Source organism: Toxorhynchites rutilus, chromosome 2 (genome assembly GCF_029784135.1).
Source record: "Toxorhynchites rutilus septentrionalis strain SRP chromosome 2, ASM2978413v1, whole genome shotgun sequence".
Taxonomy (NCBI): domain Eukaryota; kingdom Metazoa; phylum Arthropoda; class Insecta; order Diptera; family Culicidae; genus Toxorhynchites; species Toxorhynchites rutilus.
The window spans coordinates 221,737,661-221,761,328 of NC_073745.1; the positions used below are offsets into that span (position 1 = coordinate 221,737,661).

Consider the following 23,668-nt stretch of genomic DNA (forward strand, 5'->3'; position numbering starts at 1 on the left):
CGTTCAATAAATTAGAAGAAAGTGCCACTTCTGACCCCACGTTGTCATCGTTGGAATTGGCATTGGAATTGCATTCATGCAAAATGCAAAAACATTTTATCTCTACTTGCATTGTCGGTATCACAATCGACTACAAATCGAAGTTCAATGAATACGTGGCACTTGGCCGAGACGTCAACTGTAATAGGATATTCATCGCTCCCCTATATGTACTATGTACTATTTGAAGTCGACATATGACAAAGGTATTAATTGAAAAATATCGTATAGGTGTACCCATAAGCGTTCGCGGGATAATCGGAGACCGCCCGAAGCCGAGCGGTGACTGCCTGCTGATAAAATGACGGAATATGTGCTGAGTGTCCAACCCAACTGAACTGACTATGCCTGTGTGTGTTGCCAGAACTGGACATACCATACATCTTCTCTCTTCTCCGAAAAAAAAATTAATCGAATAAAAAAAACCAAAAGATCATATGCATGTGGATTTTGTTTCAGTGTATTTTCCTTCACATAAAACATTTGAACCACCTCTGAGATGCATGAGCTTATTTATGGCGTTTAACTAACAGAATATCGAATCAAGTTTAACTAACAGAATATCGAATCAAGTTCTGTTCTCCATGCGGTCGTTTCGAGCCCATTCTTGTTCTGCGTAGTCGTCCCGATCAGAAAACAATTTTACTTCCATTTTTACACAGCACTGTAGTCCCGATCCGCTTATCATTATCATTTTTTATAAGGTTGTCCCGATCCGCATCTTTTCTTCATTTTTTTGTACTCATACGGTCGTCCCGATCCGTACTTATTATAAAAGATTTGTCTATTTTTACTGCGAAGTAATATGTATTAATATAATGGAGCTACAAGTCTAATGGGCATCAGTATTTATTTTTTAATATCACCTATTAAACATAGAGATATAATTTAAAATAAAATAAAAATGAGTGGGTTATATCTATGATATAACCGCAAGGTTCACGTGGAACTACCTTAGCTTAGCAATCATTCGTTTGTATTGATTAAATTCTTGATTGAATGAAACAGTTTCCAAATTCAATTGAGTTCAATATATTTGCTCTGTGAGTGAAAAAAATGAACAAATGCCGTGTAAAGTCAATTCATTTATTGTGATTGATTGTTCTTCGTTACAAGTAAATTTAATGACGGACGTTTGGTATGATGACTAGAACAAAATATATGTACGGAAGAATTATCAAACGTTTGATGAACCAGCCTAAGGCTGAAAATCTTTCCAATAAAGACAAAAAAAAAATTATCAAACGATTATTTTATTTTACATTTCCCTCTGAAGTTTACATCCCAAAAGTGTACTTACTTCTCGAATCTCGAATTTGCTTGAAACTGGGAAGTTCATTCGCTTCTAGTGGCTGCACGATTTTCCCAGGTTCCTAAGTTTAGAAGATCATGTTAGGACAGACATATTCCACTCTGCACAAAGGCAAGCGAGGACAAAAGTACTCGCAGTTTGCATTTATTTGCAGAGCCGATTTCCCCAGAAACCTCGGTTTTGAAGTCTGTGTTAGGGAAACACATTTCAATCGGAACAAAAATACCCCCGATTTGTATGAATTCGCAATGCCGATTTCCCCACGCTTCATGGATTTGAAGTCTGTGTTAGGGAAACACATTCCAGTCGGAACAAAAATACCCCCGACTTGCATGAATTTGAAATACCGATTTATCCAGGCACCTTGGTTTAGAAATCTCTATTAGGGAACACATTTCGATGGGAACAAAAGCTCCCCCTACTTTCGTGTGTTCTTATTCTTCTTTTTGGCTTTAAGAGGGTTTAAACTTTTCAGTTCACTCGCCTCTAGGCTCTTTCGTGTGTTTGCAATGCCGATTTCGCTGCTTGGTTTTAAAGTCTGTGTTAGGGAACATTTTTCGATGAGAACAGAAGTCCCCCTACTTTCATGTATTTGCAATGCCGATTTCCCCAAGGCTGCTTGGTTTTGATGGCTGTGTTAGGGAAACCGTAAATCGGGCCAATCAAAACGATGCAGTTAGGGCGTTTAGATAACGCCTAATATTTTACAGTTATTCAATTGTTTATCTAATGAAAAACAACATTTTGTTAGTTGCGATAGATGCGTAGAAATATTCCCTATCAAGTGATGCAAACATCTCTCCTATCCAGTACGAAATGTTCGAGCTATAAGCATTCGAAATCTTTCATTTTTTCCTGCATGTTCTGTGTTTAGGTTTTCATTTTACCCTCCATATATTCCGGTTAGACGTAGTCCCACGTCAAAACACTTTGTTTTGTTACCCTACAGCAACCATAGTATTGAGCTGCATGAATAGAAAAATAAATCGTTGTTTCTGGCAACAAGTTTCAATTTTACTATCAATCAAGTCATCCTGCAATTTAACATTGAGCATTAGAATTTCTGCCAACCATACTGTTTAATTCATATTTTTTCAAATGTACAATTTACTTATTGATAATCTTCATGCCTCCCATCACAGGATAGTTCTGCTGTAGTCTTCCGCTAACGGGGTAGTCAAGGGCTGACTACTAATGTAATTTCGAGTTGTCCCCCCGAAAGATTCTACTGCCCTTTACCACACATTAATGAAGAAATAAAAACAAACAGATTTTTCTAATTTCTGTTTGGCATATTTCACACGGTGGGAATCACACCAAACTTAATTTCCACGCAGAAGCCCTGAAAGTCTCAAAATATTTCGATTCAAAGTGCTTTTCGATTATCCCGCTTAATCCTTGCTCCTTGCAGGATCGCCAAAATGTGTGCCCATGAGCGTCCGCGGGATAATCGAAGACCGCCCGAAGCCGAGCGGTGTCTGCCTGCTGATAAGATGGCGGAATATGTGAAGAGTGCCCAACACAATTAATCGCTAAACTGAGCATGCCACACTGTTTTGTTTTGAAACTTTGAATTACTTCACCATTGTGGCAGCTATCAAAATTCACAAATTTCATTTTCTGATGACCAATTTTAATTACGACTGTTTTTTCATGAAGGCATATCCAGAATCATTAACGGTTTTATTTTCAAAAAATCATATCCTGGAATACAGATGTCCGATTAAAATATTATTTACAACAAAGTTGTTGAGAGAAATGATTGAAATATTTAGGAAAATGAACATTCAAAATGCACCGTTAAAAAATCTCATTCAAAAATTGAGTTTCATATTGAAATATTTATAGCCTGAAACATGTCCCAAAGAGTCTTCGTAGCCACATTGGTTGTGCGTTCGCTTAGTAAGCGATCGATCGTGAGTTCAAGCTCAGGACCAGTGTTGTAAACGGTCGACATTTCTCTCAACCATCACATACTGCCCTTGCTCAAGAGTTACGGCTCAATATGTATTGCGAATGTAACCAAGAACGCATTGCTCGGTTCTAACAGTCACATCAGAAATAAACGCACAGCCGCAAACACGACTATCAATTGAACGTTTATATGTTTTCTCTTTCTGTCGACCGTACCCAGAAGAGCGATGAAAATATGCTGTTTTCATTCTACCATTCGTGCTCATAACCATCCCTCAATTCCGGCTAATATGACTGTAGTTTTAATGTCATTTGACATTAAAACTGCAGTGGTGTGCATTCTTTTTCTCCCTTTATTCTGCATTCAAGCGTAGCTGCACATATACATCCACCTGCTCACTCACACATCCATACACGATGGATGGTATTCAGACGGATTGCTATATCAAAGCAACCGTCGAACTCTCCCCTATCAAGTGCGAATGTGTTGAATGAACGTTTTCAGCGGTGAGCGTTCCCAGTGAACATTGTTGTTTAATTACGGGGCGATGGATATCTAATGTATTGGACGAAAAAAAGCCGAAATGTCATATGACATTTTTAGTTCGACGGTTGTTTGACTGTTCATTTTATAATGTTCATTAATGACACATACGTCTCCATGAACAGTCATACGATGGTGACCATTAGCAACACTGCTCAGGACCCTCAATCGACTATCTTCGTGTTGTTACAGAATAACTACGTTCACGCAACAATCGTCAGCGATGGAGATCGATCCACGGTTGAAATAAGATTGATTCATCTATACAACTGCTCTGTTCTGCAAGAAACATCAGGCTGCTGCCCCATTAACATATTAAGGACCGCAAATAAATCTGACATACGCATGGAACCGCACGTTTCGGGGCAAACTTGTACGCTTCATTTGTTCGGATTCCACGAATGAGATCGTTTCCTTCGGTGTGGATGAGACGAAGGCAAGCCATCGGTAGGCATTATTAGATTCTTGGCAGACCAAGGATTTAACCATTAAGTGTAGAAAACACGGGTTATTCCGTGATCCATCCGTAATAACACATCAATGATCACATCAACTGTCTCCACAGTCCGGTCTAACTGGACAATGGAAGAACAGAAGGAATACTCTTACGCCTAAATGGCTACTGTGTAATGAACCATATGCAATGGTATAGGCAAGACGGGTCTATGGTATTAAGTGAAGCCGTTTCGTCACTAAGTTGGTAAGGAGAACGATATATGAAAACAGCACGGAAGAAAACAGAATGGGAATTATTTGCTTGAAGCGTGAAAGAGACAGACTGATCACGAGTGAGCTGGGCACTAGCGAATTGTGTTTTGTTTACAAACAAAACACAGTAGACTTCCAAGATGGCTGCAGAGTGGTTTTAGCATATTGGCCTACCTTAGGATATACTTCTAGGCGCTTTGGTTATAGGAGGAATACTCTTACGCCTAATATGGCAACTAGGTAATGTGTTACTTATAGATAGATTTATAGACATGTAACATGATTAAAATGTGGCTCTGTCATTTTAGCTGTAATGAGCCTAAATAAATAAACACATTGGATAAAAAAACATGTCCTCAATGATATTTTTATTTAATTTTTTTTAAATATTTTTATTAGAGAGTCAATAAAGTTCGAGGTATAGTGATGAAGTGTCAAACTCACCAAAATAAAGATATGAATTTTTAAATATATATGAAATTGCATCACATTGCGAAATCGTTACCATTCAAGAAAAGTAACATGAAATATGAAATCTATGTAAATTTGATTTTACATGAAAAGCTTTATATAACGATTAATCCTAGGACTAACCGTTCTCGAGATATAACATTATATTATTTAAAATTATAAAAAAATTTCATTGTATCTTTTTAAGTGCTCCCGTGGCCGAGAGGTTAGTGTCATACATGCCGGGGTTCGGGCTCGATTCCCGTTCTGGTCGGGGGAATTTTCCGTCAAAGAAATTTCCTCCGACCTGCACTGTGGTCACGCGTATTCATTATATAAAATTGGTTTTATCTCGAGAACGGTTAGTCGTAGGAATAAACGCTATATTGGGTTGGGGAAAAAGAAATGTTGTATATTTTCAATATATGGCAACACTTGAACATATCTTGTGCTGTATTTATCACATCGGGTCGTACTATACGGCTATTTAAAGACGACAATCTGTGCTACAAGTGTCGTTTTGACAGTGTTGTGATTGTCCTTTTCAGTCTCAAGTTATAGCGCGTCAAAGATGGAGTCCACCAAGCGAGAAATTCGCTATATTTTACGTTTTTACTACCTGCGAGGTAAAACTTTAACGAAGGCGGCCGAAAAAATTCGTGTAGTATAATGAAGTTGCCTTCTAAATGGCAACAAGTTTGCGAACAAAACGGCGCATATTTGATTGAAATTGGATAATTTTAAGTATGTTGAATAAAGCGTCAAATTTTGATCAGAAATACGACATTTCTTTTCCCCCAACCCTATATATAGTTACCCACGTAGAATTCCATGTAGATTTTTTTATATCACTTTTCTAAAATTCCACTTATATTACATTCCATAAATATTTAAAAATTCATATCTTCATTTTTGTGAGTCTGACACGGCATCACTAAACGTCAAACTTTGATAATCTCAAAGATGTTTCTAATAAAAATATTTAAAAATTTAATTTTGTAAACATTCAACATATTTTATTTTTGAGTAAGATTGTTGAACATTGTAATTTAAATGATATTTTTCCAAAATAGTTCGATAGTTTATCCTTTAGTCCTTTGTCCTTTGCCGCACAACATATTTTAATATTTTAATTTGAATTCTATGTTATGAATTTTTTAATAACAAAATTCATGATTCTGGATACGCCCTTTTGATAATTCAGTCATATTAAAATTGGTCATCAAATACAATTAAAAGAAAAAAAATGTTTCTAAAAATCGAGACTTTCAGTATGTTTCAATCGTGCTTTCATATTCTTCTCTATATCCTTTCCATGTTGTCCAAAACTTTGTTGTATCTCATTACTAACTTTTATTAACCGTCAAGATCGATCTTTTTCTAAAGATCGACCAATTGTAGTACACAAACATTCAGTCTATTTGCTGATACTCACATATCCAATGGTACCATTTCCGTAGTCCACTGTTCGATTCTCCGTCATAGCCACGATGGCCACGCTGAGATTTACCCGTAACGCGTACACATTGAAGAACCCGAGGAACGACATAAACACGACACAGTATCTCCGGCGCTTCCAGAACATCCACAGTGGAGCGGGGTTTCCATCGCTGCAACGAAAAACGTATCAAAGTTTAAAGAGTTGCTCCAATCAGACTACGATGATATGTGGTATATCGATATGTATAAAGCAGGACAGATTAGATCATTTATGACGGACAGATGTTGTTTATTGACAAGTGATTGATATGGTGTCATCGGACTATTCGGACATCGTTTCTGGCCATTGAACTATGTAAAATTCGATAAAATTTGTATCTTTGTAATGAAATTATTGTCACGCAATGTCAATGGTAATGAGTGTCAATCTAAGACTCAACGAAGATGTGTGTAAATAATCTAATAACAATTAATGCCAGCATGTGATGGTAACAACGTTTTATCACGGCAAAAACACACACAGTGAGCGCTCTGTAAACCCTCCTTAACGACTGGCTCTCTGTTTTGAATGTTTCCGTCGGAAGACTCTTTACGACAACCAACATAATTAACCTTCAATTATCACGGGCTAATTGGACATATGGCGTCTGATAAGATGATAAGGGAATAATCAAAATAGCAATTGTGTATATTAATAACATTATAAACCGTCATGATAATCTTCCGGAAGGGAATAAGCGAATGGAAGACTGGAGATTTCGTGTTTTTTTTTGCGGGAAAAGTTACAGTAGGGGATGGAGGCTCTGAACTGATCTTCTGTTTAATATAGGACCATCTTTCGCTACATGTTAAGACCCTATACGTTTTCGAATCCTTTACAGTAGAATCTCGATAATCCGCGAGCAGATGTTACGCGGTGTGGATTATCCGCCAATGCGAGTTCCATAATATTTCTATGGACCTTCCCGAAATTTCTCAGTGAGTGGTAGTCTCATGCTCTTTTGTTTTGGTCATGGCTATCACATTATCTGTGCAAAGATGTAGACGACCTTATAGATGGATAATGTAATGATTTTTTTTTTTCAAAAGCGTTTTTCAATCAGACCCAATTACTTATTATCTAACGTTTACAGAGTCAAATTTCACCTTAAAATATAACTTTATCTCTATATAATTAAGACTAACAATTCAGTAATAACTGAATCTAACACTAGATTAATTGGACTGGATTAGGATTTAGGACTAGGATGAAGCGAGTGGGGTAGTTTGGTTTGATGAGGAAGGAAGGAATCAAACAGAGTTATCATTTTCTTTGAGAAATTGGTAAAGGGAAAGCATAAGGTTGAGGTCGCGACTAGCTAAGATGTCTTTAACCGGTAAGTTAGATTGCCTTCCCAGTGCCCTGAGTGAATCCGATAGATGAGCCATGGCAGAACGAAAGTTTATTGAGAACCAGATCACATGCGCAAATATTACTATCAACGATCGCAATGCGATACAGATGTGCATCTAACAAGTTATGATTAGACATGAGGCAGGACATCACGTGAATGAAGTCCCGACCTACATCCAATCCCTTGAACCATGCGTTCGTCGATACCTTGGGAATAATTGTATGTAACCAACGACCAATATTATCTTCACTCCAATTGTGTTGCCAATTGGAGAGTACATAACTGCAAGGAGTATTAAAAAAATCATGATGGATTATTTGTCGCTCAAAAATGGTGCATTCCAAGGCCCCGAGCTTAGCTAACGAGTGCGCTTTCTCGTTCCCTGTAATGGAGCAATGGGCTGGGACCCAGGCTAATGTAATTCCATAAGATTTTCCCACTAGTCTACCCAAGAGCTGTCTTATTCTCATAAGAAAATAACATGAGGCTCTTATAGGTTTTATCAAACGGATAGCTTCTATTAGAAGAGAATTCAAGGATTCAATTTTCTCCAAAGCGTGAAAGATTGCAGCCATCTCCGCAACATACATCTAGCAGGGATTTCTCAACGATATTGTACTCGCTCCATCATAAGAATATTACGAGGTCTCCTGCATGGGCACTCCACCATGTTCCAGTTAATGTCTGGAGGAAGTTGATTCTCTGTAGACATTTCTGTTTCAGATACGCAATATGCCTCCCTTAGGTATATCTAAAATCGAGATAGACACCAAGATATTTGAAATTCATAGAGTGGGTTATTGTTTTGCCGAATAAATGAAGCGGAAATATTGCGGGTTTGTGCTTTTTAGAAAAAACTACTATCTCTGTTTTCTCCGTAGAGAATTCGATACCCAGCTTGATAGCCCATGTGAACAAATTGTCCAAAGTATCCTGTAATGGTCTTTGGAGGAGGATTCCCTAATGGAAACCACTCCATCATCTGCAAGTTGACGTAGGGTACAATGTCTCGAAAGGCAATTATCGATATCATTAACATAAAAGTTATATAATAGGGGGCTCAAACATGAACCTTGTGGAAGGCCCATATAGCTTAGTCGGAAGACTGCCAAATTTCCATTAGCAAAACTCATGTGTTTTTCTGACAGCAAATTATACAAATAATTAATTAAAGTTGGCGAGAGTCCACAATTATGAAGTTTATCTGATAATATTTCAATAGATACAGAATCAAAAGCCCGATTGATATCAAGGAAAATCGAAGCCATTTGTTCTTTAAGAGCAAATGGTATTTGAATGTCAGAAGAAAGCAACGCTAGGCAATCATTCGTTCCTTTGCCTCTTCTGAATCCAAACTGCGTATCTGAAAGTAAATTGTTCGTTTCAACCCATTTGTCTAAACGAAATAGAATCATTTTCTCCAGCATTTACGAATGCAAGATAGCATTGCGATTGGCCTATATGAATTGTGGTCGCATGTTGGCTTGTTGGGTTTTTGTATGGCTATAACTCTAACTTGTCTCCAGTCACGCGGAACAAGATTTAGCTCTAGAAATTTGTTGAACAAGTTCAGCATACGTCTTTTGACGGAATCGAGAAGATTCTTCAATATATTGAACTTTATCTTATCCTCTCCAGGAGCCGGATTGTTACACGAAAGAAGGGCAAATGAGAACTCTACCATTGAAAATTTTTCATAATCGCTTTGAAGCGAATGATTTATTTAGTCATAAAACATAGTTTTCATGCTAAAATATCTTTTTTCCGTGATTTTTCCTCAATTATTTTGAAATTTTAAATACTGGGTGGAAAAGTGATGGAGAATTACTTGCATTTCATCTGTGAGCGACATACGAAAAGACTATATTCGTGTTCAGTGACGTTGGTCTTCAATGGTTCGCACAGCAACAATCCAAACAACCTGTCACAAATGCGAATTGAGCACGGTGATTGCTTTACTATACCGCATTCCTCTATCATAACAAACCACCGTCTTTGTGGTTCGGTGCATAAACGATTTTGTATTCATAACGAAGCCACTGGATGCAAGAACAGGATATACAGTAATTCCGTCAACTATTCTAGACAATCTCAAATGCAGATCTAACTATTTTTCTGCTTTGTGGCCTCCATTTATTCTTGCGTTCACATCGATCTGTTTTTCATACTACTACTTAAAATTGCGGTAGACATCTGAGCACAGACGCATCCGACGGCTTTACACCCCAAAGCCGAACGCTTAAACGTGTAATGAGCGATTAATGGTGTAATACTTCCATGAGGCTAATAACAAATTGCAGTCCGTGAGAATCTCCACCTGGTTCGCTGAGTGATTAATGATGTGATTATATACAGTGAAGCCCATTCCTTCCACTGGATATTGATAATTTGATTTTATGCAGATAATAAATCAGTCATTCGAAAATTTTGTATTGTAACGTTTACTAATAGATCATTATTTTAGCAGTAAACAATAAGTATTCATAATTGTTCATATCCACATGGCGGTAGCACTCATTGAGCCCACAGCCCATTGAACATATTTACATTATATGTGCCCTGGGACACTTCCCAGCACCGGAACTACCGACGTCGTCGTTCAGTCGTGGATTGACAAATGGCCCGTGTATCCTTCCTTGTTTGGTCTTGTTGGTGTCGGTGGTTTGGCATTGTTCGCAATCCGTCTGATAAGTGCTATAAGGCACTTAAAATGACGGATGCTAATGAGTTGTAAATAAAATGAAAATAAACGCGAATTGTTTCTTCTGTAACAGTTGGCCGCATTTGCGTTGCTCCCGATTTGACTAAACATATAACATGTCGTTTCAGTTTATGATGTCTGTCAATAAATTTGCTACCCTTTACTACTATTTCGTTACACGGAACAGATCACCAGAATGAATGAATGACATTGGATATACAGAGTAAAGTTACAAGCTTCAAGTTTACCGTTCTTATTCGCGCTTCATTGTTAACAAATTTAGATATCATAAGTGGCGGTGAGCGCTCAATTTGCGAGCTGAACAATTACGTTTCATTTTTCGATAGCGCGTGTTCAGAAAATGTTCAATATTTGACAGTTATGACCGTTCATTCATTGCGGAAAAATTCCGAACAATTTCGCCACAGGCCGCTGTGTGAAGTGTCCACAAAACGATTTGGTACACATTTTGGCATAATGGGATGGAAAATTGAGTGCAATAGAACTTTAGTAGCATAAATTATCGAGGTTAATAGTTTAAAGCGTTCTAATACTTTTTCGTGAGCGGTTTACTATTGGTCGAAAGGAAGGATTCGGCTGTTAACGTAAAGATAACTTAAAACCGACTTCAAACGACCGTGGTCAAAGCAGGACTATGAAAAATTATAAGTGATAAGAAATTGAGATCAAAAGAAGATTATGAAAATCAACTACTAAAGTTCTTCGCCAATAAGGACCAAGAATTGTATGATAAAGGCACTATGAAGCTACTATTTAAATGACTACAAATTGATAGAAGAATTGTAACATCTTAGGCGTCGTGCACAAATTACTTAACGCTAAAAATGCGGTTTTTGGACCCCCTTTCCCTTTTATGTAACAATAAGTAACGCAAGACAAACCCCCCCCCCCTCATGTTACGTAACGCAAAATCAAAGTCATTTGAAAAGTTTTCATAACATTTCAGATTTTATTCAATAATGAAAATATCAACGTAGGAAATCTGTCCAGGCCGGAATAAAAGTTTATACGCATTAAATTTGACAAGTTCACAGAATTTCTAACAAATAGAGAAAGAAAATCAATGCTTACATCTGTTGGGATACTTTGCTCGTATTCACTATCGTTAGATTGCAAGTGGAATGTAATCCAGAACCCCAACGGTAGTGATCACTTGCCAATCAAAATTTCTATCACCATTGGGTCGAATTCTTCTGAATCTATAAACATGGCATATGACCTCACAAGACACATTGACTGGAAAAAATATGCGGACGCGATTGCTCTAGCCATCAATTCCAGAGATGGTTTACCTCCATTGGAGGAGTATAACTTCCTTTCTCGTTTGATCTATGACAGCGCGGTTCGCGCTCAAACGAAACCCATCCCAGGTTCCACTATTCGTCGAAGGCCTCCCAATCTATGGTGGGATAGCCAGTGTTCCAAGCTTTATGTAGAAAAATCGAATGCATTTAAAGCTTTTCGGAAACGTGGAACCCCTGAAAATTTTCAAACGTATTTAGCCCTTGAAGATCAATTTAAAAACTTAATCAAAGGGAAAAAAACGTGCTTATTGGCGAAATTTTGTGGGAGGTTTGTCACGAGAAACGTCAATGAAAAAATTATGGGAAGTGGCTCGAAACATGAGAAATCGCTCTTCAACGAATGAAAGCGAGGAATATTCACATCGATGGATCTTTAATTTTGCACGAAAGGTTTGTCCTGAATCCGCTCCTGTGCAAAAAATTGTTCGAGATATACCACAAGGTAGGTGCGATCTTGCTTTCATGTAACAATTCTGCTCCGGGATCGGTTAGAATTAAGTTCAACTTGCTGAAAAACCTCCCTGATGTGGCGAAACATCGCTTGTTGAATTTATTCAATCGGTTTCTGGAGAATAATATTGTTCCAGATGATTGGAGACAAGTACGAGTTATAGCTATTCAAAAACCCGGAAAACCCGCATCCGACTTCAATTCGTTTTTAGGAATAATTTTTAGGAATTATATCTTCAGCTTTCGCTTATAATCAGATAAGAGTGTATAGATCACGTTGGCCATGCTTCACTGTCAATTTTTCGTAAATTTGGAAAAATGTCGTCGAACGAAAAAGAGCGTCGGGAATTAATCCTGCGCACTCATTTCGAGAATCCGGAGTTGTCACATCGGGACATCGGTTAGATGCTGGGAATCGTCCAATCCACGGTCAGCAGAGTACTAAAACGATACTTCGAGAACCTAACCATCGACCGGAAGGTGAAGAACGGCAAAAATGGATGCTCCGTCAGTGAAAAAGATCACAAGCACGTAGTTAAGCAGTTTAGACGTGATCCGAGAAGTTCGGTCCGGGATGTCGCCAATAAGCTGAATTTGTCAAGTTCATTCATCCAGCGGACCAAGCAGCGGGAGGGCCTGCGTACATACAAGGTTCAGAAGGCTCCTAACCGCGACGAAAGGCAAAACATGGTAGGGAAGACGCGAGCCCGGAAGCTGTACACCGAAATGCTGACGAAGCCGCATTGCCTGGTAATGGACGACGAAACCTACGTCAAAGCGGACTTTCGTCAGCTGCCGGGCCTGTTGTTCTTCTCCGCAGAGGACAAATTCAGCGTTCCGGAGGAGATTCGCAAGCAGAAACTATCCAAGTTTGCCAAAAAGTACATGGTGTGGCAAGCGATCTGCTCTTGCGGAAAGCGGAGCGCCCCCTTCGTGATGACCGGCACGGTAAACGGGCAGGTTTACCTTAAGGAGTGCCTACAGAAGCGCTTACTACCACTATTGAAGCATCACGAGGGCCCGACCATCTTCTGCCCGGATCTCGCTTCGTGCCACTATTCAAAGGACGTGTTAGAGTGGTACGAAGCCAACGGGGTCACCTTCGTGCCTAAGGAAATGAACCCGCCCAACGCGCCGGAGCTTCGCCCAATAGAGAAATATTGGGCGATTATGAAGCAGGCCCTCCGGAAGAACCCAAAAGTTGTCAAATCAGAGGGGGACTTCAAGAGAAAATGGATTTCTGTTCAAAAAAAACTACAACCTGACGTTGTACAGAACCTTATGGACGGGGTAAAGAGGAAGGTGCGAGCATACGGGCTTGGGCTTGAAGTATGAATAAAAAGAAAATGCCAAAAGTTGTTTAATAGTTCTTATTTTACTGTCTGAATTTTCAAAAGGATCGGTCTACTGGGCGAATTTCTACAGCGTTTTTTCCGTGATGCAATTTGATGTGACACACCCTTTATAATGTTCTTCGAGAAACGGGAATTAAATCGGTATGTGGGCGCTGGAAATGGCCCTATTCCTTAGGGTGACCACTATGCCCCCACTTCCCCTACTAGACGTGATTATGCGCAAAATATATATTCAGTCCGATTTTAGGAGAGAGGGCACTCTTGATGTTCTATGTTGCCACGCAATGAAATACATTCGTTTTTCTGAGATTCCGACTCGTCAAGTGTTAGACGGCCTCCATTTTAACAAAAAATGTGTTCTTGACTTGTCCGAGGTTCATGCGACAGCGGCATCTTAACTGATTCAGAATCTGTTCAATTTTTTTTTGTTTTAGATAACCAGTGAAATTGAAACTGTTTCTCGCCGTGTATGTTTCTGTAGCATCTTGTAGAGAGGATTATCAGATTTAAAATAATTTAAAATTTTGCGGTCAACGATAGGGTAGATATGTTTAACACGTTGAGCCCCGTACTGTTATTTCTGCGTTACTGCTGCGTCTGGGCGAATACTATTGTTGAGTATACCGTTCTGAATCATATTTCGGACAGCATCATTTTTCCCACACTTTGTAATAATATCTTGAAAAGCTTAATGCCCTGATGATATAATAAATTAATATCACAATTGATTCTTTAGATTATCCCCTTGGTTTCACTATCATTTTATATTAGATTTACTTTTAAATTATAACATAGTAGGCAAAAATCTAACAGCACTACTCATTATTGTTTGTTTTTGACGTTCGCTTAGCGTGAGCAGGTAGAATATAACCGCTAATTAATAGTTCAATTTCTCTTGCATTTAATCCCTGATCATCATCGTTATCAGTTAACTGTTATTGCTAGGTAAGTGTTTCACAGTTGATTATAAAATATAATGATGTATATTGTAATTTTTCATAAAAAAATTATAAAATAAAATGTCCGAAAATTGATTCGAATTTTTTTCCTACGATTCATATTTCGGACAATTAAAATTGGTGATACTACTATGTGTGTTTTCAGGTTTATTATGGATGCGAAACGTAAATACAACAAGGACAAAGTTGAAGACGCTTTGGATGCCATTCGAGCAGAATCATTTATCCGTACTTCTTCTTCTTCTTCTTCAATGGCACTAACGTTCCTAGAGGAACTTCGCCGTCTCAACGTAGTATTACTTGCGTCATTTTTATTAGTACTTAGTTGAGATTTCTATGCCAAATAAAACGCCTTGAATGCATTCTGAGTGGCAAGCTCTAGAATACGCGTGACCACAGTGCAAGTCGGAGGAAATTTCTTTGACGAAAAATCGAACTCGAACACCCGGCATGTTAGTTGTGACGCTAACCACTCGGCCACGGGAGCACAGTTTATCCGTACTGCTGCAACCCAAAATCCAAAATTCTCAGGAAATCTTCAGAATCAGTGTTAGCCAACATGCAAAGCGGATGTGGGCGGATGAGAGGGCATTTGAGAAATATAAATATAAATTAAGTTACATGAGGATATCGAAGAGTTTTTAAAAAGAAAGACCGGTTTCGCCGGGAGTACAAGTTAGACTGATTTTATTATTGTCAATTTTACATCATGAAGCCTAGCCATTTACCTAAAGCCCTTACGCTGCACATTCTATTCAGTCCGTTGTCGCGTCAGGTACAGAGTCCGAATCGGTGTTTTACGTTGGTGTCCTAAATTGTTGTTTCGCTTGCGTTTGCGAATTGATGCTACCGATAAACTGTTCCACAGTGATCGGTTCTGTTGCTGTGGGGAAAATGATGTTGCTTGCGTTGCTTGCTCATCAAGTTTGGATCGTCCCGATACAATTGTGTTGGGATGATGGTTGTCTGCTGAACTGATGTTTGGTTTTTCTTCATTGGGTGTCCTTTTCTTCTGGTACCAATGGTAAACTATGACGATCAAGCTTATAATGAAGCATATAGATGAGAGGCCCAAACTTGTTGATGTTTGGATGAAATATCGGGTTTTAATTATCTCCAGTTGTTCTCGGTTTTGGAAATGTAATTTCTTTAATGTGTGAAAGACCAGGTTCTGCTCGAATTCGTTTTGTTCGATTTTCACGCCATCCAGAGGCACTATTGTTGGGATAATTCTCGATGGAAACGTAATGGAGCTAAAAGTTTTGTTGTTCAGTGAGATTGTACAGTTCTCGAAAAACAACAGCATCGTTCCTGTTAAAACTCTGTTGTTATGTAGACAGTCGCTTGATAGTGTGACTGTTGTGATTATGATGATGATATGGTTGTCTGTCAATCGTTTTATGTTGGTTGTATTCCGATAGTTCGTAAAGGTGCATTTTCCTGGGGAGCCTCGTATGATTTTGGAGAAGCATCTGTCGTCTGAGGTATCGTCTAATTTATCTTCTTCGCAAATGGAATTTTCGCCGATACTTTGGCAACTGCCTTTGATGAAATAGGTGGAGTTTCCGTAGATTGCTGCTTTATGCCAAGGGAGTTTGATGATTTGACCGTTGATTGGAAGTGGTTCTAGGAGAAGACTGGTGAATGGATGTGGTAAAATCTGCGGGACGCCGATGATGAAGTAGAGGATGGATTCCTTGAAGAGGGCTCTGATGTCTAGGTAATCGTATGCTTGGTCTGGATGTAGAATGGTAATATTTTGTTCTTCTAACTTATCTGAGATAAACTTTAGTTCTTCTGCTTCTAGAAAATTCTTAGAAATGATATTTATTTTTGCAAGTTGTATAACTTCGAAAATTGAGTCTAGGTGTTCTTGTATTAGGTCGACATGATAAGAAATTTTAAATGCCTGTCGGATTGCTGTGAAATTTTGATTGACAAGTTTGTTGGTGATTAGAGATTGTCTGGCTGATATAATTTGTTGCTTGATTATTCTTTGTTGTTCATTAACGGAATCTATTAATTTGTTTATACGTTTTCCTAGATGTTTGTTGATAGTTACTTGAATATTATTTTGTCTTATAAGTTCTTGGTTGCCTCGTTTTAAGTCATTTATATCGTTATCTATTTGGATTCGATCTTCTTCATCTAAATTGCCTGTAATCGCCTTTATGGCTGAGCCTAGAAAATTGAATGCTCCTCTCTTGTTTCTTCTATTTGGTAACAATTTCATATACGTGTTTTGGGCTTTCTTAAATTTGGACTGTAATGTGATATAAACGTCGCTGAAGTCTGTGAATATTTTAAGTCCGTCGATAGTGATAGCGATGTTGTTTAGTAATGGTCTATAGTCTTCCAAGTCTATTGTGTGATATATCCTGTGACGTCCAGTCTTAATTAGTACGTTTCCGGTCTGTAACGTCACTAGTCCTGGGTTTCTGGTCAGGTCATGTATTTGTATCGTTCTCGATGATGAGGTCGTGATGAACGTCAGCGTAATTAGTTTTAGAAGTTGGCTCCGCAACATCTATAATTTAGAAAAATAATTTGTATGGTTTCATTTTCGCCGAATATTTTCTTTGTGTATTTCTCTGCCAGAGTGGTCCAGAAACGTTCTACCTTTATCTTGGACAACTTTGACTGGGAAATACATTTCTTTTCCTTTGTTCCTTATTCCTTGTCTTCTATTATATACGGTTTCTTCCTCTCGAAGAACCGGTGGGTGTTCTCTCTTCTTATTATGGTAACCCAAATTTTTATTTTTAGTTTTATCTGATTGTACAATAATTTCATTGTAGAATTTGTTTCTGTTTTCTAAAATCTTTTCCATATCAAGAGGCCTTTCCTCTCCATCCCTTATTCCGTAGAATATTTCCCGGGGTTTGGTTTTTGTGGTAGAGTGGACTGTGTTGTTGTATATGGTGCAAGCTATTCTAAAAACTTCTTTTTCGTTTATGTCGGGTTAATTAGGCTTAGTACAACGATAGATTTCGCTCAAAGTTGAGTGGAATCTTTCCACTGTACCATTACTCGAACTATGATTGGGTGGAGTAAAATGCATCTGGATATTTAGGTTGTCTAAAAGTGTTCTAATCTCTATGGATTTCAATGCGGGTTCGTTATCACTAATAACTAAATTTGGGGTACCATAAATAGAAAAGTACTTGGTTAAACCTTTCCTTACGTCGCCGATGTTCCTGGATTTGATGGGAATTACCGTTGCAAATCGAGAGAATTTATCTATAAATGAAAGAAATATATTAGGTTGTTTGATAAAGATGTCTAGATGAACAATTTCTAAAGGCTTTTTCGGATCTGGAGTTGAGCCCAGTTGGATTTTATAAGGGTGTCGTTCGTACTTATTTTTGTTACAAATGCGACAGAGCCTTACAAACTGTCGTATTTTTCTTTTCATTGCTGGGAAATAGTACCTGTTTGCTATTTGTCTATTATTTTCCCATACGCCTCGGTGCCCGGTTGTGTGAATTTGTTCTATGATTTCATTTTGTTCCTCTGCGGTTTTCAAGTCTATTGCTATTTTTTGTGTAATGAAAACTTTAAATGGTTTTCCTCTGCTAAAATAGTTCTTGTAAACAATTTGGAGGGTCTGAATTACAGATTCGGGACACAAAATGCAATTTGTTCTCTTTGGGTCAATAAAATCTTTAAACACTTTTATGATAAAAGGAACTCCATAATTTACTTTAGTGATAGTGCGTCTGAAAATACGGGGGAAAATCTCCTCGCAAGTATTATCATCGTTGGGGCCGATTTTGAGGACAATTTGATTGCTGAAGACATTAAGAGGGGATTCTGTACAAGAAATGAACGCAGAATCATCGGTATCTGCGGAATGGGCTGTAGCTCCATCTGACGATTCTTCGTTTTCAGATGAGGAAGAGGAATCTTCTTCCATATCGTTAGCGTTCAATTCCTCTCGTATTCTTGAAAGACTGTCGGCCACCACATTCTGCTTCCCAGGTCTATATTTTATTTCATAGTCGAATTCTTCCAGGTATAAGCGCCAGTGTATGAGCCTGCTATTTGAGTTTTTAAGGTTTAAGCTATATGTGAGAGGTTTATGATCCGTGTATAGAGTAAATTTTCTTCCGTAAAGATAAGGACGGAAGTATTTACATGCCCACACGATCGCCAAAAGTTCTTTCTCGATTGCGGAATAGTTTTCTTCTGACTTATTCAGCGTTCGAGAAGCAAAGGCAATTGGTTTGTCACTGCCAATTTGCCCCTGTGACAAAACGGCTCCAACTGCGAAATTGGAGGCGTCTGTTGTCAAAATAAATGGTTTGTCGAAATTCGGGTACTGTAATATATCACTCGATGTAAGAATATTTCGACATCGCTCAAAGGCATCTACGAAATCCTTAGTGTGAGTGATAGCTTCTCCTTTTCTCAACGTTTTTGTAAGTGGTTTGGCTATTTTCGCAAAGTCTCGAATAAACTTGCGGTAATAGCCTAAAATTCCTAAGAATCCTCTTAGTTCTTTTTCATTCTTCGGAAGTGGCCATTTTCTGATGATTTCCATTTTTTCGGGATTTGGCTTTACTCCTTCACGAGTTACGATGTGGCCTAGAAAGGCTACTTCTTTGTGAAGAAACTCGCTTTTATCGAGTTGCACCTTCATATTGAATTTTCTAAGACTATCAAAAATTTTCTTTAGGTTGTCAAGGTGTTCCTTTAGGCTGGTAGAGAACACGATGATATCGTCCATGTACACAAGACATCGGACACCAATGTGCTCTCTCAAAACGTTATCCATCACGCGTTGAAACGTTGATGGAGCATTTTTCAAACCGAATGGCATTCTTAAAAACTCGTAGTGTCCGTTTTCGACACTAAACGCAGTTTTTTCGATGTCACTCTTATCCACTTCGATCTGGTGAAATCCAGATGCCAAATCAAGTGTTGAAAAATAAATGCAACGGCCAAGCTTATCAAGAATGTCGTTAATATTAGGAATGGGATAACGATCATCGATCGTTTTCTCATTCAGCTTACGATAATCAATGACAAGTCGCCATTTCTTCTGGCCGGATGCGTCCATCTTTTTTGGGACTATCCAGACTGGTGAAGTCCAAGGGCTACTTGAAGGTCTTATAATGCCTTGATCAAGCATTTTCGAAATCTGTCGCTGAACTTCCTCTCTATGGCAGAAAGGGTAGCGATAAGATTTCGTGTGAATCGGTATATCGTCTTTTGTGGAAATTTTATGTCTAATCGCGTTGGTGAAGGTCAGTTGTTCGCCTTCTACATAAAATATACTCTCATAATCTGCAATCACTTTCATTAGGTTAGATTTTTCTTCTTTGTTCAGATGATCAACTCTCAATTGATCGAAAATGGGTGTCCTGCCAAATTGAGTTACATAATCTTGGTTCGGTTCCTCTAAGGAAAAATTGTTAAGTTCAACATCTAGAGGACGTTTTATTAATACTTTTGAAGGGTTTTTTGATATGTTTGATACAGTGAAAAAAGCATGGCTATCTTTTGAATTGTAGATACCAGAGTGTATGATAATGTCCTTAGAGAGAAAAATGTCATCTTCCAAATAAAATTCTCCATTATTGATGATAGTTGGTAAATTCACAATTTTTGTCTCATTGGAATTTAACTGGATTATTGCCGAATTTGGATATTTTCGAAACATTTTCAGTACGCCAGTGGGGAATTTCAACTCATTTTGATCTGTTAATATGTTGACTTTTAGTTCACGTAAGGTCTCGTATCCTATGAGACCATCGAAAAATTTGTGGAAGTCGAATATGTAAAATATTTGTTTTTTTGATCCTGGTATTGTGGAAAAGGGGTTGAAATTTACGAATTGATCTATATTTTGCGAACCATTAACGTTCGTTACCTTTACAGGTTTGGTGAACTTGCATTTGTCCAAATTGACATGTTTCGGACTAATGTAGTTTTGTTCGCTCCCGTATCGATCAAAAACTTCAGTGGTCCTTTAGTGGTATTGATTTGTATGTACGGTATAAAATTGTTTACGGAGGAGTTTCTTGGGCCGTAATTATCTGAAAATTCAGTTCATCAGTGGAAGTGGTATTTTCTTCGACACTCTCTTCCTGATTGTTTACCACAGGTTGAAAAGATGTACTAGCCATCGATTCATTGTGATAATTATCCTGCTCATAATTTTCTTCATCATAGGTTTCGTATTCACAATTTGGTCCTTCGTACGGGCCGTAAGGATCGGACATATTTGTGCCTTCGTGGTAATTGATTGCTCTCCGAGGTCTATTCATATAGTTTATTTTATTAGATCTTATTGAAGGGTCTACATCCATGGGAGTAGGCTTCGGCATCTGAACTGGTCTTGGGGCGAATACGTTTCGCGGAGGAACTTGCGGTTGATTTAGAAAGCTTTGGTTCTGATGTTGTTGGTAAGGTGTGTGGAATTGATTCATTTGAGGTCTTTGAAAATTTTGCCGTTGATTAAAAGGATTCATTTGTAATCTCGAAAAATTTTGCTGTGGATTAAAATGATTCGTTTGAGGCTGATACTGGGCTCTTTGGTAATGATTAAAATTATTCCAGTTCTTTTGCCTTGGTGGGGGAGGTGGTGCTACAACAATCGGTTTTTGGAATCGATTTGTAGTTTCCATCTTATTAAGACCGCATTTATTTTGATAGTTTCTCTCTTCAATAGAAGCATCGAAAGCTTCTTTTAATTTTTTTGGTTGGCGGGCTCTTACGTTCCCGCCGATGGGCTCTTTTAGTCCTGCTAAAAACACTTGAAGAGCATTCTCCTGGTGTGTCGAGATTCTGTCCGTTCTCAAGTTGAGATCGAATGTTGAAATATTTGTATGGTTTATCAAAAGCGAAAGCAATTGATGAACCGAACTATAAAAATCTTCTATTGTTCCAGCTTGTTGCAGTTGGAACAATTCGCGGGTAAGCGTGACAGAATCACGCTTGTCGTTATAGTAAGCTATCAGGTTAGCTTTAATTTCTTCCCAGATTAGCGGTGTCCCGTATGTTTCTAAAACTCGGTCCGCATCTCCGGTTACTTTCGAGCGTATGGATTGAAGCCATACTTGCTCGAAGGGTGTCCCTTTAAGAGTTTCTAAAAAGGGCAACAGATTTTCCACTGCTCTAATGAAGCAGTGTAATTTGACGGGGTTACCGTCGAATTGCGGCAATTCGCGGATTGCCTGGGGCGTTTGCATCGCCTTTAGGATTTTTCTCCGCCTTGTCGAACATTACCGCTGTTTGAGCAATTCTGGCGGCTTATTCGTGTTCATTTAAATTTTCCTCCTGTGCTGAGGTATTGCTCCTCGGTAATTCAGGGGATATGTTAAAACTGTTTGGGTTCATTGTTTTCGCGATTATTCACAAAGCACTCTGTTTAGAAATAATCAATTGTAGCCGCCTGAACAATTATTGACTTACAAAGTATATCTATACAAAATACAAAACAAACAAGAAAAAGAGAACACATCATACAATACATACCTAGTGCATATCAGCCTTCAGATTCACCCGTTGCCATGCCGACATGGTGTTTGTATACACACTTTTGTTCGAACACAATTTTCTCTTCGTCTTCACACACACACACGCACACACTATGTAACACTCACTCAGCTTAGCCCACTTTTGTACGAACACACTTTGTAGAACGAACACGCTATGTGCAACTCGATAAATGAAAAATAAATTATTAGTTACCAGACCAGCAAACCAACAACACGTTTTTTCTACGCTAGTCCGAATCATTGTCAGCATAAAAGATATCGGTGTGACTTGCCCTGTAGAGCAAGTAGTTCCCGAACATTTTTTGGTGAATTTTCCGGGAAATTGGTCCCGGATCGTCGTGTCGGTGTTGCAAGGACCGTGTCCGCGAGTGCAACACGCAAGCCATTGCGTTTATCGAACCGTCCAGAACGGCAAAGTGTGCCTACTTGGCAAAAGAACTCGAGAACAATCGAGAAAAAACTTTCGACTTTCATACATAGCAACCAGATTGCTTGAGAATAATTTGTTAGTGCGATTACCGTCCCACGTATAAAATACAGAAAAGTCGCGATTCTTTAGTACGCCTTTGTTTTTATAACTACCAGTGTGGTAAAGAATTCAGTGCTGATAGTAGTGAAACATTTTTGTCGTCCGGCAGTTTTTCATCGTGCCGCTATAAAATCACATTCGGTGTTCGTCAAGCTGCTGCTGAAGTCAAACCGGTGTACGTCTAATTGGAGCACATAACCTCTGTCGTCATCGCCTCGTGGAGACCATCGTCATTTTCGTCATCGTCATCATCATCACGGCACGTAAAAAGCCGTTATAAGGTAAAAATAGTCCATTTTCCTTTGGAGAATCATGCCGAAAAAAGTTAGCAAAGCGGCCAAATTGAAAACACTCTACCGCAACCGTTCGAACATCTGTAATTCAGCAGAGCTGATCCAGACATTTGACAATGATTATGTACCGGATCATGCTAACCAACTTCAAATTAGAATCCAACATTTGGATGAACTTTGGAGGGATTTCCAGACAATTCAAGATCAAATCGAGGAGCTAGATGAGCCCGAGGAAGATTTTAGTGAGGATAGACGGTATTTTCAAAATCTTTACTTCGCACTGAAAGCATCCCTGTTGAACAAGGTTCCAGCAACTCCTCAGATACCACAACATGCCGCTATAAACTCTCCACCTCCGACATCAGTGGCTAATCTCCGCCTTCCGGAAATAAAATTAAAGGAATTTTCGGGCAATTTTGACGAATGGGAATCATTTAGCGATCTTTTCATTTCCCTAATCGATTCGAATCATCAGCTGACGATGGTACAGAAACTTTACTATTTGCGAGCTTCAGTTACTGGCGAAGCTGCTCGAATGATATCTTCCCTCGACATCACCTCAAACAATTACTTGGTCGCATGGAATTTGTTGAAAGATCGGTTCGAAAATAAACATATGCTAATTAAAAGACATATGGGTAGCTTGCTTTCTATTTCTCCTCTCAAGAAGGAATCGGCATCAGATCTTCTCGACTTAGCCGATGAATTCAACCGCCATGTTCAACTTCTGGACAAACTAGAAGACATCGA

General features: G+C 38.6%; 1 protein-coding gene across 4 annotated transcripts in view; it reads right to left on the bottom strand.

Moving 5' to 3' along the window:
- LOC129769371 (sialin) overlaps nucleotides 1-23,668 on the bottom strand; it is a 44,941-nt gene that overhangs the window by 6,476 nt on the left and 14,797 nt on the right. For all 4 annotated transcript variants that reach the window (XM_055771603.1, XM_055771601.1, XM_055771605.1 and 1 more), the window contains exon 3: nucleotides 6,403-6,577. In XM_055771603.1, coding sequence (XP_055627578.1) covers nucleotides 6,403-6,577 — 175 coding nt within the window. The remainder of the gene's footprint in view (nucleotides 1-6,402; nucleotides 6,578-23,668) is intronic.